The sequence below is a fragment of the Amblyraja radiata genome, chromosome 24, assembly GCF_010909765.2.
Source record: "Amblyraja radiata isolate CabotCenter1 chromosome 24, sAmbRad1.1.pri, whole genome shotgun sequence".
NCBI lineage: Eukaryota > Metazoa > Chordata > Chondrichthyes > Rajiformes > Rajidae > Amblyraja > Amblyraja radiata.
Window position 1 is genome coordinate 4,626,883 of NC_045979.1, and position 15,474 is coordinate 4,642,356.

The following is a 15,474-nucleotide window of genomic DNA, read 5'->3' on the forward strand; positions in this document are numbered from 1 at the left end:
TTGAGGCTTGAAAGAAACCTCCTGCACAAATGTTTTGAGGCTCAGTGACCTGTTTATATGTGACCTGCGAATGGTATGTTAGCTTTCAGCGAATGGTATGTTAGCTTTCATAGCAAAAGGATTTGAGTATAGGAGCAGGGAGGTTCTACTGCAGTTGTACAGGGTCTTGGTGAGACCACACCTGGAGTATTGCGTACAGTTTTGGTCTCCAAATCTGTGGAAGGACATTATTGCCATAGAGGGAGTGCAGAGAAGGTTCACCAGACTGATTCCTGGGATGTCAGGACTGTCTTATGAAGAAAGACTGGATAGACTTGGTTTATACTCTCTAGAATTTAGGAGATTGAGAGGGGATCTTATAGAAACTTACAAAATTCTTAAGGGGTTGGACAGGCTAGATGCAGGAAGATTGCACCCGATGTTGGGGAAGTCCAGGACAAGGGGTCACAGCTTAAGGATAAGGGGGAAATCCTTTAAAACCGAGATGAGAAGAACTTTTTTCACACAGAGAGTGGTGAACCTCTGGAACTCCCTGCCACAGAGGGTAGTTGAGGCCAGTTCATTGGCTATATTTAAGAGGGAGTCAGATGTGGCCCTTGTGACTAAGGGGATCAGAGGGTATGGAGAGAAGGCAGGTACGGGATACTGAGTTGGATGATCAGCCATGATCATATTGAATGGCGGTGCAGGCTTGAAGGGCCGAATGACCTACTCCTGCACCTAATTTCTATGTTTCTATGTTTCTATGTGTGCAATAAAACCCTACGTACATACTGAAGAGCAGAAAACTTATTCCCAACAGTTCAATGCATGCCAGCGATCAGTGGGAACACTGTGTACACTTGAATGCTAAGGTAATAATTCACTGCAACCAATCATTAATCATTGGGCACCAACATGATCCTTCACACCAATGCAATACATCATAGAGTAGGCTACAACTGCAGGAAGAACTGGGACAAATAAATCTGTAGTTAATCATTAATTGTTGGTTAAAAGCAAACGTGCACAATTCTAAACAATTATTAACGAGGTACCATTTCTTTTATCGCCAGTCATAATTCAGGAAGAGCAGGGATGCAGAAATAAATGGGCGGTAGTACAACATTAGATGCCAGTCTTAATCGTGAAAAGGACTGGAATCTTGCAGGATTTTACACACACTCACGGAGAGAACAAACATGGTGGGAAGGGGCAAGCACAACAATCTGCAGCTTGAATGATTGGACTTGTGATAGCAGCCTACATTAGCAATCCAGGCAAGGCGTTCAAATCCCAACGTTCGTTCTAAGCCTGCAATCAATAAAAGTGGTCATGAACAGTTCTTTTGTCATGAAAACCCAATTAGTTCATTAACGCTCTTGAAACCTGCCATCCTAGCTGTGGAGGCACACACAAAACTGCAGTCCCACCGCAACATAGAGGTTGATCAGTCTCTAGTTGCATTCTCTTTCTGCCATTATTTGGGCAACTGGCGATGCCGAATAAATTCAAAATTACTCTTTTCAAATACAGTATGAACGTGATCGAGCCATTCAGCAAATATTTGGGAGAACCATCAGCCGCCCCCAGCTACTTTACAACCTTGTCTGCAAGAGAGATATGAAGGCGCTCAACATCGATGTGGAGTCCTGGGAGAGCCTTGCAGCTGACCGCACGAGGTGGAGAGGTACCCTGAACCAACATCTCAAAACGGGGGAAGAGAAACTGTTGAACGCAGCGGCTGACAAGAGGGCACATAGAGAGGAGCGCAGCAACTTCAACAAACCAGAGACCACACACACACAAATGTGACCTTTGCCACAGAGAATGCCACTCCCACATTGGTCTCTTCAGCCACAAGCGACGCTGCTTTAGCTGAGGTTTGGAGCAAGCAGCCAACAACTAGGATGCATCACCCATGGTCAGTCATGACCGAGGGGGGCCTACTACTCAGATAAATTCCTCACACTTTTGACTGATGCTCAGGGATCACCTGCCAAACCTGGATTTATAATGGCATGTTATTTCCCAAACTACAATGCATGGCGTTGATTTTGCAACATAACCAAATGACGTCACCCCACAGCAGTTCAGAAACCTTCCCAAAAAGCAATTTTAAAATCCTGTGTAAATTAATTTAATTGTAAAGTGATTGATTTTCCCCATAGCAGTCTACAAGTGGTTAAAAAAAGTTTTATAGCATTGATAGACCTGTCATTAGAAGGACAAAACTCTGAAAATAGGAAATTAGTAATTGTGCTGGAACGGTCGGCTACATGCGTTAACTGTCAGCACTTAAATTGTTTTTATTTAAAAAATCTTTTCTCTGTGGATGAGTGACACCAATAATGTTTTAAACAGCCAACCCACTTGGTGTGAACTGGCATTACCATTTTAGGCAAGAGGTTGTCTCTCTTGTGGAAAAGCATCAGATAACTAGCCTGGTTTCAACAATGTTAGAACTTTGCCTGCTCTGATATTTAACCACCATTTAGAGAAATCAATGCCAACATTTGTCATTGTGCAGTCAAAGCTAGATTACTTGACCTGTACCAGAACCAAAAGGCTAACACATCAGAGAGATCAAAGCTAGACTTGCCCTACAGTGTGGCACGGTCTTGGCGGGAGGGGAGGAATGAAATTTGAAACAAGGCATGAAATGGCATCTGCAATTACATGTTAAGTGAATAATTTGGAAGAAAGGATTTACTATACAACTTCACTCTGAATGTTTTCAGCAATGGCTCCAACACAGGTATGGACATTTAAGATACAGGCAAAGAAAGCGTGCTGGAGTAACAGGCAGCATCTCTGGAGAACAAAGATTGGCAATATTTCTGCTCGGCACCCATCTGAAGGCGGCTTCCGTTTCGAAAATGTCGCCTATCCATGTTCTCCAGAGATGTTGTCACACCCACTGAGTTACTCCAGCAGTGTCTCATTTTTGTAAAGCAGCATCTACAGTTCCTTGTGCCCTGATTTAAGGAAGAGGCACTTATGCAAAGGCAGAATTTACATGTTTCTGAATTCGCTCGTCAGCATATATGTGCTAGCATTTAATTACCAAGAAGCATCCTGCACCAACGCATCCAACATATGTGTGAAGAACACAAATGTTTTGAAATGTTAGAAAATAATAATTCTACAGGTCAGACAACGGCTGAACTTAGCTGAGGCCAGGCAATGAAGTTTCCCCAATACCACAGTATTCTATTGATTAGTAATGAACTGGTCAGATTATATGCACAAAATTCTGGAGTGAGCTGGACAGGCAGCATCTCTGGAGAGAAGGAATGGGTGACGTTTCAGCTCGATACCCTTCTTCAGACTATCATGGTCACAGATTATCATGGATCTCACTTAAAGATTCATATACTTGTTAGGCAAATAGCAGATGGTGGAATTAAAGACGTTGTCCCAGCTATATTGTGATTTGTACCAATCTTCAGAAAATGCACTCAAACCCTAATTTACAAACAGCATACAAGGCTTAATACTTGAGTTTACTCGCTTACATCATATATATATATTTATAAAAGTTATAAATGCAAGTCAATCTATATCAAAGATTCCAAAATAAAGAACATTATGACGGGGATTGTTTCAGCAGTTTCATTAAAAGTTTGTTTCTAACCACCCCACCCCCCCTCCTTGCCCCCCCCCCCGGGAAGTTTGTTCCAAATGGCTACCTAATGAGGGATTAACGTAGAACAAAATAAAATGGCTCATGTACTTTTATTATTATTGAACCATTGATTATGCAGCAGCACAGGTGGGGTAGCACTAGAGCATTCCACATTTGCCACACTTCCAGAAAGTGCTTTTATCCCAAATCCGATCTTGAACAGATGAAAATAATCTGGAGTCATGAACTCTTGATTAATGTTTGCATTTTCAAAACTCTCACTCATGCGGCAACGGCAAATCAAGAATGAGTCCATCATTTTGCACCCCACAGCCAAACCAAAACGTGTCCTCCTTAATTCTTCCACACACCAGTAATTGACAATGTGATGGTTTACTGTGAATGGATCATTGCGATTCCTTAAGGTCTTTCCCAACTTAAATCTGACACTATACCAAGGCACAATCCACATTTCAAGCTGTATATTCAATACCATTACAGTCCACATTTTCATGAATTTGTATTTGCTGCACTAAACCTGGTATTGGCCAATCCATTAAGTGTGTCGATGATCGACTCAAAATGCTGCAGTAACTCAGCAGGAGTCTATCTTCGGTGTAAACCAGCATCTGCAGTTCCTTAATACACATTAAGTGTGTCGCCGTCTATACCTTGAGAGAAAAAGTATTATTTTGGCTTCCTTTGTAACTTATTGCTATTGTATTGGCAAACATTTTCACATATTTAAGTTGACCGTCAGCTGCAGAGTTGGTGTTGTTGCAACATTAATCAGGACAGGAAAATATCCACTCACTGTTTTTGTCAGTTAGAACATCGATATACTGTAGTGGAGGTCACAATGACGTTAGTAATACTGTGGGCAACACTTAGTATTCACATAAACTGCAAAACACACGATCCCCACGTATAACCAGAAGCAGTATGGAGATCACCGAGCCGAATGGCGTCAATGCCATGAAAGTAGTGTTTGTTAATATCAGAAACATTTGACAGGAATGAATTGATACGTCACACCAAAGACCACTGTGAAAACAAAATGGCACCAAGGGTCACATTCCCTGCAAGTATTTGATCCAAGCCAAATTCCACTTTCCTCATACAATTTGCAGAGATTTACCCAATATTCTGTATCTCCAGTTGCTTTCTTTGCCTGAAAAAGGTATCAGCATGGATGCACAAAAAGTTCCTAACACTATTTGTAACTAGCATTGACAAAATAATGCATTTCAATTCCTCCGCTACATCTTTCATAGATTCTTAAAAAAATGTTAAAGTCTGAGAAGTGGACAGTAATGAAGATATATTGAGCTTCATCATAAACACTTATTTGGTGCATTTGGCCTCAGTGTCAGTGCTTCGAGGTAGTGGGTGAAAGCTCGGTCGCTCAGAGTACTGATAATGCGTTTGCACTGAATGACGAGGTGCATTAAAGACCTACGTGGTGGCACCATAGGCATGAACGGCTCGAGTCCTCTCACTGTCAATGTTCTGCTCAGAGCTTCTTTGGGTTGGTCTGTTACTAGCTGCGGAGGGCTCAGATCCATCCTCCACTTCATCGTCACCTTCTATGAGAGCCCGTGGATTCTCATGTACATTCACAGGTTGATGTAAATAGTGTGGATACGTGTGCAGACCCGAATCTGCGTTCAAACCTCGTGAAGACCGTGGGCACAAGTCTGAAATAAAAAAAGAAAGCAGTGGATCATTTAATTCCAAAGTGGAAGAAAGATTCTAAGCGGAGTAAGAGGCAACCGTGGCTGACAAGGGAAGTTAGGGATGGAATAAAACTAAACGAAAAGGTGTGCAACATAGCAAAGAGCAGTGGGAAGCCAGAGGATTGGGAAACTTTCAAAGGACAACAGAAGGTAACAAAAAGGGCAATACGGGATGAAAAGATGAAGTACAAGGGTAAGCTGGCCAAGAATATAAAGAAGGATAGCAAAAGCTTCTTTCGGTATGTTAATGGAAAAAGGTTAGTAAAGACAAATGTGAGTCTCTTGAAGGCAAAAACAGGTGAAATTATTATGGGGAACAAGGAAATGGCAGAACAGTTGAACAGGTACTTTGGGTCTGTCTTCACTAAGGAAGACACAAACAATCTCCTAGATGTACTAGAGGACAGATGATCTACGGAGACAGAGGAACTGAAAGAAATTTGCATTAGGCGAGAAATAGTATTGGGTAGACTGATGGGACTGGAGGCTGATAAATCCCCAGGGCCTGATGGTCTGCATCCCACGGTACTGAAGGAGGTGGCTCTAGAAATCGTGGACGCGTTGGCAATCATTCCAAGGATCAGTTCCGGTGGATTGGAGGGTAGCTAATGTTATCCCACTTTTCAAGAAAGGAGCGAGAGAAAACAGGGAATTATAGACCAGTTAGCTTGACATCGGTGGTGGGGAAGATGCTGAAGTCAATTATTAAAGAAGTAATAACGACAAATTTGGATAGCAGTAATAGGATTGGTCCAAGTCAGCATGGATTTATGAAGGGGAAATCCTGCTTGAGTAATCTTCTGGAATTTTTTGAGGATGTGACAAGTAAAACGGATGAAGGAGAGCCAGTGGATGTAGTGTAATTGGACTTTCAGAAAGCTTTTGATAAGGTCCCACAGGACATTAGTGGGCAAAACTGGAGCACATGATATTGGGGGTAGGGTATTGACATGGATAGAGAATTGGTTGGCAGACAGGAAATAAAGAGTAGGAATAAACGGGTCCCTGTCAGAATAGCAGGCAGTGGCGAGTGGAGTGCCGTAAGGCTCGGTGCTGGGGCCGCAACTATTTACAATATATATTCATGATTTAGATGATGGAATTAAAAGTAACACTACCAAATTTGCAGATAACACAAAGCTGGGTGGTAGTGTGAACTGCGAAGAGGATGCTAGGAGGTTGCAAGATGACTTGGACAGGATGAGGGAGTGGCCAGATGCATGGCAGATGCAGTATAATATAGATGAATGTGAGGTTATCCACTTTTGCGGCAAGAATAAGGAGGCAGATTATCTCAATGGTGTCAGATAAGGAAAAAGGGAAGTGCAATGAGACCAGGGTGTCCTTGTACATCAGTCCCTGAAAGTAAACATGCAGGTACAGCAGACAGTGAAGAAAGCCAATGGCATGATGGCCTTCATAACTAGAGGATTTGAGTATAGGTGTAAAGAGGTCATTCTGCAGTTGTACAGGGCCCTGGTGAGCCCACGTCTGGAGTATTGGGTGCAGTTTTGGTCTCCTAATTTGCTATTGAGGCAGTGCAACGTAGGTTCACGAGGTTAATCCCCGGGATGGCGGGAGTGTCATAAGAGGAAAGGCTGGAAAGACTGGGTGTGTATTCACTGGCATTTAGATGAGAGGGGATCTTACAGAAACATAAGATTATAAAAGGACTGGACAAGCTAGATGCAGGAAAAATGTCCCCAGCGTTGGGGGAGTCCAGAACCAGGGGCCACAGTCCAAGAATAAAGTGGAGGCCATTTAAAACTGAGACGAGAAAAAACCTTTTCACCCAGAGAGTTGTAAATTTGTGGTATTCTCCGCCACAGAAGGCAGTGGAGGCCAATTCAGTGGATGAGGGTTAGATAGAGCTCTAGGGTCTATTGGAATTAATGGATATGGGGAAAATGCAGGCACGGGTTACTGATTGTGGATGATCAGTCATGAACACAATGAATGGCGGTGCAGGCTGCAAGGGCCATAATGGCCTCCTCCTGCACCTATTCTCTATGTTTCAATGAAATGGTAGATAGCAAAGAAAATGTTAAGACAAGCAATGTCAGGTCCTATAGTTAGCAAAGAAACAGGAGGCTATCATTCATTTCATTTTGGATGCTCTTGTTTTTAAGTTAGTGGCTGATCTGGATTTCATCCACACATCTTGAGGTGAGAAAGCTCAAGTACCTCCATGTACAACAACACGATTTCTGTTTTGCTATTCTACATTTACCCTCATCGTCTACATTTTCCTAGTCGCTGGCAGTCGCCTAAAAAATCGCCTGAGTGGGACAGGCTACTAAGGGCAATTTACAGAGGACAACTAACTACAAATCCACAAATCTTAGGGATGTGGAAAGAAACTAGAACAGCCAGAGAAAGTGCACGTGGTAACAGGGAGAACCGAAGGTCAGGATCAAACCCGGGTCTCTGGTGCTGGGAGGCTGCAGTTCAGCCAGCTGTGTCACAGTACCGTCCCGTGCCATTACACGTTGTGAAAAGCAAAATTTGAGCTAAATCTTCCTGCAAGTGACTCTGGCCTTAAAAGGAGCAAACAACTATGGTAAAGAAAAACGTCTTCCCAGAATCAACATCATTTCAAGATTAGGGATCCACTGCAGCACCACAAAGGTAGATTTAACTGGGTTGGAAAAAGCCTCTCCAGTGCATTGAGATCTGCAGATCTTAAATGGTCACAAATATTTTGTGCAGAATGAACCAGTGTGAAGCACTGGACTCAAAATACTATGGATTGGTTGGAAATTTCCAACATTTTTGTGCTTCTACTTTTAGCACCTTCTTCTTCTTGCGTATGGCATGCAGAGCCTAAAGTTGTAAGACAACTTGTTCTATTTGATCTTATTTACTTTTAGCGGCACGGGTAGCGACCACAGGTTTTCCGGCATCCTTGGTTCCCGAGGCTTGCCGGATTATCCGTTTTTCCGGTTCAACAGATGCCACGTGATAATGATATGACAAAACACCCCTGGCCCTCCAATGTCACTAAAGCACCACTTTCTTTGGGCCGCTGCCACCGGCTAATGTGCACTGTCCCCCCCCCGGAGTAGTCAACACTCCACTCTGGAAGCGTCAGTAGGTGAGAGGGAAGGGAGCTCCACGGTGACAGAGTGCATTAGCTTATGGTGGCAGCCCAAAGAAAGCGCTGTTCCCAGGGGCTGCAATGTGGGTGGGTGAAGAATGAGTCGGGATTGGGGTCGGATGCCGGGGCTCTATAGAAACATAGAAAATAGGTGCAGTAGTAGGCCATTCGGCCCTTCGAGCCTGCACCGCCATTCAATATGATCATGGCTGATCATACGGCCGGGGAGACGGTGGGAGCCGGGGGTGGGTCAGCAGGCCTGTCTGCTATATCCAAAATCCATTATAAGAGAGTCAATAAAACAAGGGTTTACTTTATCGTCTTTGCTAGCGTTAGGAGAGAAGATTGAGAGCATAGCTGAAAAGGGATTTTGGAGAAGCAGCTTTTTAAAGGTGCCCAGTAAATTAGAGAAGATTTGACAGGAAGTTCAGAGTTCCAGAGGGCCAGCCAGAGGTGGAACACAAAAAACTGAAACATTGAGCCAGCAGAGATAGAATTAGACAAGGCCAAGGAGGGGTTTCAATGTTCAGATGTTAACAAATAACTCTTTTGTGAATAACAAATAACACAACAGGAAAGGGTGCTTGGACACATAATGCCACCTGTGGCCACTCAGGGGATCTCAACTGAGCCCTCTTAATTTTGTCCAGATTATGTGGGGGTGAAGGGGGGGGGGGGGGTGCTTCAACTACTGGAATATATGTGTTCAACCTGTGTTTTGCTTTCAGCTTTAAGGTTGCAGCTTCCTCTTAGCCATGTTTATTGCAAGATGAGGGTTCTGCAAGAATCAAATATCTATAATTTTGAGTCCCTGCTATTCCACAGTCCCCATGCATTTACAAAGGTCATTGAAGCCGTGCGTGTAACTTACCAATGTGATGCTGCTGAGTCATAGTTGGATTGCATATCCTATCGTGGTTTGTCAGGTAAACAGACACGTCAGCTTCTGTGATCAGGCTATCTACAGCTGTGCCTTCATGCTGATTCTGTACTGTAAAGCTGTCTTTTGGAAATTGTCCCATAACATTGGTTAGAGTATGATCATGAGATTCCTCCTCTCCAAGGAATGCATATGGACAGTACTCTCTGTTCTTTCCATACATGTTGGTGCTGTCGTAACAGTCTGAGCAAATGATCAATGGTCCAGAAGTACCACCTGAAAGCAGAGTTTGCAATTTAAATAACTATGCAACACTTCAGGGACACTGGATATTTTTTACTGTATTCCTGTGGACAACAATGTCTAACCGTATGATTTTGGGAGGCAACTGATAATGAATGAAATATTTTGAACCACATTTGTATCTACAACTTTGTTAAGTGCTGCAGCAGCAGCAGTCTGTGCAAAATTCTAGCCTTTAAATCAAAAAGCTCCACTGGGATCAAATTAGATTACATGTCTCATAAACTCGTAAGACATAGGAGCAGAATTAGGCCATTGAGTCTACTCCACCATTCAATCATGGCTGATCTATCTGTCCTTCTCAACCCCATTCTCCTGCCTTCTCCCCATAACCATAAAGCAGAAATGTGAGTTTCCTGCTATTTCATCTGTACCATGGAGAACTTGTACATCCATCTAAACTTGATTTAATCTCTCATCCAAAAGAGACAGCTTCCAAGTGCAGCCCTCCCCAGTTGCAGGGAAAGCCCACATCATAAGTTCGGTCAAAAAAAAGAGCTGAGCATCACCTATCCATATCCTCCAGTGATGCTGCCTGACCTGCTGAATTACTCCAGCACTTTCTGTTGGATGCAAGATTCCAGCATCCACAGTTTCTTCAAGTACATTCCACTGTCATGCAAATCTCCTCAAGGTGTGCCTATTTTGTAGAAGTTGCCCTCCAGTCTGAAGGGTCCCGACCAAAATCGTCGCCAGTCCATGTCCTCCAGAGATGCGACGCTGCCTGACCTGCTGAGTTACTCCCGCACCCTGTGTTCTACGCATGATTCCAGTACCTGCAGTTCCTTGTGTCTACAAGCATACATTATATACTTCACCTTGAACAACACTGAACCTGCTGATGCCAACCAAGGTGAGATTGTGTCAGCTTGCTTCTTTGGCCAGCAAAGAGGAAGACATAACACCAGAGTAACCTTCTTGTGGAATCGATCACATTCTTTGCCATCAATGGTCTTTCTTTACAGTGTATTTTAGTTTGAAGTTTGACTGATCAGTATTGATCCTAATGCCGGTGACGCATACCTGGGTTGGTCTGCTGCGCAAGCCCTTCATGAGGCACACTTGGATGGAAATTGCTCCTGCCGGTATACAAGGAACCCATCCGCCCATGCAGATTAGATGCAAGTGGCGTGGTGAGAATGTCCGCATCAGTTTCGCTCCCAGTGTCTGCGTAGCAAATACCTATCGGAAGAAAGCAACAACATTTGGAAAATACACAAGGGCATAACAAGACTAAAGAGGTGTAAACTCTGGCAACTGTACAATGAAGCAAAGGCCCAAGAGACCAAGAATATATCACTGGATACGTCCAACCGGTTCTCTCCTTCACCTTGTCAACCCCAACGGCATGTCCCAGTTTCTTTGGCAATACCTGGGATCAACATTATTCTAACCTTTTTGCAAACTAAAATAGGGACTAAATAAAGCGATAAAAGAATGGCTCATACAGAGTATAAAAATGGCATATATTGGTGTTTAAGAAGGAACTGCAGATGCTGGAAAATCCCAGGTACACAAAAATGCTGGAGAAACTCAGCGGGTGCAGCAGCATCTATGGAGCGAAGGAAATAGGCGACGTTTCGGGACGAAACCCTTCTGGGTTTCGTCCTGAAACGTCGCCTATTTCCTTCAGGGTTTCGGCCTGAAACGTTGCCTATTTCCGTCGCTCCGTAGATGCTGCTGCTGCTGCTGCTGCACCCGCTGGGTTTCTCCAGCATTTTTGTCTACCTGGCATATATTGGTGTTGATTAAATTATATGATTGTGCTGCAAATTCAATGCAAAACCAGTCATGTCGACTCGATTGGCAGCAGTAGAGATCTGTAGTGTGCCAAAGAGGCAACAGCACAACATGCTTGAATTGGCGATGCGACTAATTTGTGCTTTGACATCAACGGCTTCTTGTTCACAATCCCCCTACTGAGCTTCATAGTCTACCCTCAATCTTCTCTCCCCAAAGAAGTATCCAACTGAGAACTCACCATTTAAGTTTCAGTGTCATTGTTCCTTTCCAGTATATAAACCAATTATACCAAGTATTTTAAAATTGATTTTCCTATTAAACCCAAGGTTTGAAATTATTCAGATCAGGAGGTCACTCTCTTCTCCCTGTGGTGTTTTTGTTTGTTTTTGTTTTGTTTTGTTTTGAATTTATTGTCATTGTCTCATATTAGAGACAACAAAATGGATTTTCCTTACAGTCAAGCAACATAAAAATAAATAATAAATAAATAAAACATGTTTAAAAAAAAGCACAAACACAGAAGTCCACGACACAACATAACCCCACAGTGGCACCAAAGTTGAGGAAGGAACCAAATTCCAGCCGGCCTCCCCACCGATCTTCCCATGTGTTCACCCGTGGTCGGGGCCTCCCGAGCACCCGCAGTCGCCGCCACGGGCGACCCGATGCTCAGGCCCTCACGCCGGGATGATGGAACCCCGACGCCGAAACCCGACGGAGAACATCCTCAGCGGCCCGGACCTCCAGATCAGCCACCTCCCACCGGAGTCCGCGGCTCCCGAGTCCATAGGCCGATGCCGGGCGGAGTCGGAGTTTGGCCACCCAAACTCTGCTTCACCTCAAGCCAAGCTGAATACTCCCAAAAACTGTATTGGAAGAGTAGGAACATTTTACTAACCATCCGTCCCTTTGTGTATATAGCCATGCGCAGTAGATGCCATGAGTTGCTGGTGACTTCCTGCCTCAGAGTTGCTGTAGCCTTCCTGAGGCTCAGAAAGAGTTCCTTGGGAAGACAGGCAGCTTGGAATATCGGGAGGCAAATTCATTTCATCTGGGAAAAACAGAAAAAAGTAGCATTCATTACAGAGGCCATAAACAATTGTACACTAACTGCTTTATCTTGTTACACCTCAAAGAAACAGCTAGCTTCCAATTCCCCAAAAGTTGTCTTTTGATCACCCTGAGTTTATTAGTTTGAAACCTATTCATGTATTTTCCCAAATGAAACTTTGAAAGTCACTTAACACCGGAGATCATAAACATGTAAAAATTGGCATAACTGCTTTAAATGTCAGCATAATGCAATTTAATGGAGTTTACTTTATCACCAGGTTCCAGAATCAAGGTTAAAGGAGAAAATAATTGTATCAATTTAATGCCTTGTATGGCAAGGCATCAGAAACCATTTTTCATAATGAATGCACATAACTTATACTGGCAGACTCTTTAGGTTGGAGAGTGGCATAATATTGAAGTCATTTGAATACCCTTTGACAGAAAACAGTTGATTTAAGACAATAGACAATAGGTGCAGGAGTAGGACATTTGGCCATTCGAACCAGCACCGCCATTCAATGTGATCATGGCTGATCATACCCAATCAGTACCCCGTTCCTGCCTTCTCCCCATATCCCCTGACTCCGCTATTTTTAAGAGCCCTATCTAGCTCTCTCTTGAAAGCATCCAGAGAACCTGCCTCCACCACCCTCTGAGGCAGAGAATTTCACAGAATTTACAGATTATCAAGCCCAAAATATTATTTTGTATGAGACACTTTCATTCCATTGTACTTCGAAAATTAAGGCCCAAATCCAGCATCAAGTGAAAAAGAGTTAGGCAGGGAAAATTAGACAATGATTTGAAACTAGTGTGAAATATATGAAGTGGTCTTCAACATCTAAAGAGACAGATGGCAGGTAACTATCACGGATTCAGCCCTCCTTTTCTCTGTGAAACACTCAGTCTAAAGCCTGAACAATCTACATTCATGATTGTAATAACCCTGAAGGTGGGTCTCGACCAAAACCGTCACCCATTCAAGTTTTCAAGAGAGATCAGCCACGATCATATTGAATAGTGGTGCTGGCTCGAAGGGCCGAATGGCCTACTCCTGCACCTATTTTCTAAGTTTATATTCCTTCTCTCCAGAGATGCTGCCTGTCCAGCTGAGTTACCCCAGCATTCTGTGTCTACCTATGATTTAAACCAGCATCTGCAGTTGTTTCCTACACCTGAAGTTTTAATGTTCTTTGTATGTAAATATATGTATACACTGCCCACAGTTTTCACCATAACACTTCAAGTTTAATTTAGTTTAGAGATACAGCATAGAAACAGGCCCTTCTGCCCACCAAGTCCACATTGTCTAATGATCACACATACACGGTCTATCCGATACTTTAGGGACAATTTATAGAAGCCAATTAGTCTACAAACCTGCATATCTTTGGAATATGGGAGGAAATTGGAGCACCCAGAGACCGCCATGGTCACAGGAAGAGGACACAAAGTCCATACAGACGGCACCTGTAGTTAGGATTGAACTCAGTCTCTGGCACCGTAAGGCAGCAACTCTACTCATGTGCCACTGCGCTGCCCCTATGATTTACTATTGCGATCAATAAGTACACTGGTAATTAAATCTTTAGATGTGTCAAGGTGCTGCTACGTACCCATTATAGGAAAATGTTATACATTGGGACAATCTATCTTACAATTCTGGACAACAAACGCACATTTAAAGTACAAATGTAATAAATGTTCACATTTGAAGTCGGTCTTACCTGTGTGTGTGATACTATAATCCTCACTCTTGCGCCGCATATGGTAGATAACAATCACCCATACCAGCGAGGTGCCCACCACACAAACCACCACAACAATAATCACTATTCCAATAGTTGTCCAGCCATCCTCCTCAAAGACAGAACTTTTTTGCATGGGGTCACAGTTTGAAGTTGGAATCACATTGAGGTAAATGTGACCACGCTCTGTCCCGAGTGTGTTGGACATCACACAGGTGTACTTCCCAATGTCCTCTGGGCCCGCATCCACAATGATCAGAAGCTGGTTGGCAGCAGCAAAGAAATGTCTCTCAGTTACAATCAAAGGGCCATCGTCTTTGGTCCAGTTCAGGCGTGGTGTCGGGCTCCCCCCAGCTATACACTGTAGAACTGCAGTTTCCCCTCTGGCAACAGTCCGATCCTCCAATGGTCGCATAAACGAAGGAGTTTCTGTGCACAGTGGTGGGTTGGGGATAGGAATGGCAGTGGGAAGAAGTGCAAAAATAAACCAGTTTAGACATTTACACCAGGCATGTAGCTAAACTTTACAAATACCAAGTGAGAAAAATACTAAAGCTTTTAAAATTCCAGTAAAACATTTTGTAGGAAAAAAATAAGGATTATAGCCACAAAGAACCATTTCTGTTCAGAAACAAAATAATTTGTCATTAGAGTAGTAGACACTTTCAACCAACAGCCTGCTGTGCAGTGGAGTTTAGTACTGAGAGGTGGGAAGGTTCCACACGGTTTTGGAAAAATAATGATACTTCACTTTGCTCAAGGCAACTTGGTTTAATGAATCGTATTCAGAAAGATCCAATCATGACTTGGACACAGCTGTAATAAACCTAATGTTCAAAGAGGGCAAAAAAAAATCTGACCTTCACTTAACAATTCATCAGTGCAGGATCCATTCTTATCTAGGTCTGTCCAACATAACTGATGCCACATCATGCTAACGATGGTTTTCATAAAAGCCATCTTCTTACCTAGGACAGTGAGCGTAGCGTTTGCAGAAATGCCTCCTGCGGCGTTTTGTGCCATACAGCTGTACATGCCCATGTCTTCAATTTTCACGTTTGCAATGAAGAAGACATCATCCTCCGGCATGACGTGCATACGCCTCTCCCGTGCTGCAGGGAAGTCCGTCCCACCGTCTTTCTGCCAAGCAATCTGTGGTATTGGGTGCCCCCCCGCAGCACACTCCAGCCGAGCCATCGCACCCGTTCGAATTGTTAAATCCATGGGAGTTTTCATAAACAAGGGAAGTTCTATCAGGAACAAAACAATCAATGTCATAGCATGCATTTATATATATATTTCAA

The 15,474-nt window shown here is 43.4% G+C and overlaps 1 protein-coding gene across 1 annotated transcript in view; it reads right to left on the minus strand.

Annotated features, from left to right (window-relative positions):
- Positions 1–2,297: 2,297 nt before the first annotated feature.
- Positions 2,298–15,474, minus strand: part of lrig2 (leucine rich repeats and immunoglobulin like domains 2) — a 67,093-nt gene continuing 53,916 nt past the window's right edge. The window contains exons 14-19 of the mRNA XM_033042304.1: positions 15,139–15,420; positions 14,150–14,599; positions 12,265–12,417; positions 10,647–10,805; positions 9,312–9,596; positions 2,298–5,304 (exon numbers count right to left, since the gene is read on the minus strand). Of these exons, the coding sequence (XP_032898195.1) occupies positions 5,063–5,304; positions 9,312–9,596; positions 10,647–10,805; positions 12,265–12,417; positions 14,150–14,599; positions 15,139–15,420 (1,571 nt within the window). The 3' untranslated portion in view covers positions 2,298–5,062. The remainder of the gene's footprint in view (positions 5,305–9,311; positions 9,597–10,646; positions 10,806–12,264; positions 12,418–14,149; positions 14,600–15,138; positions 15,421–15,474) is intronic.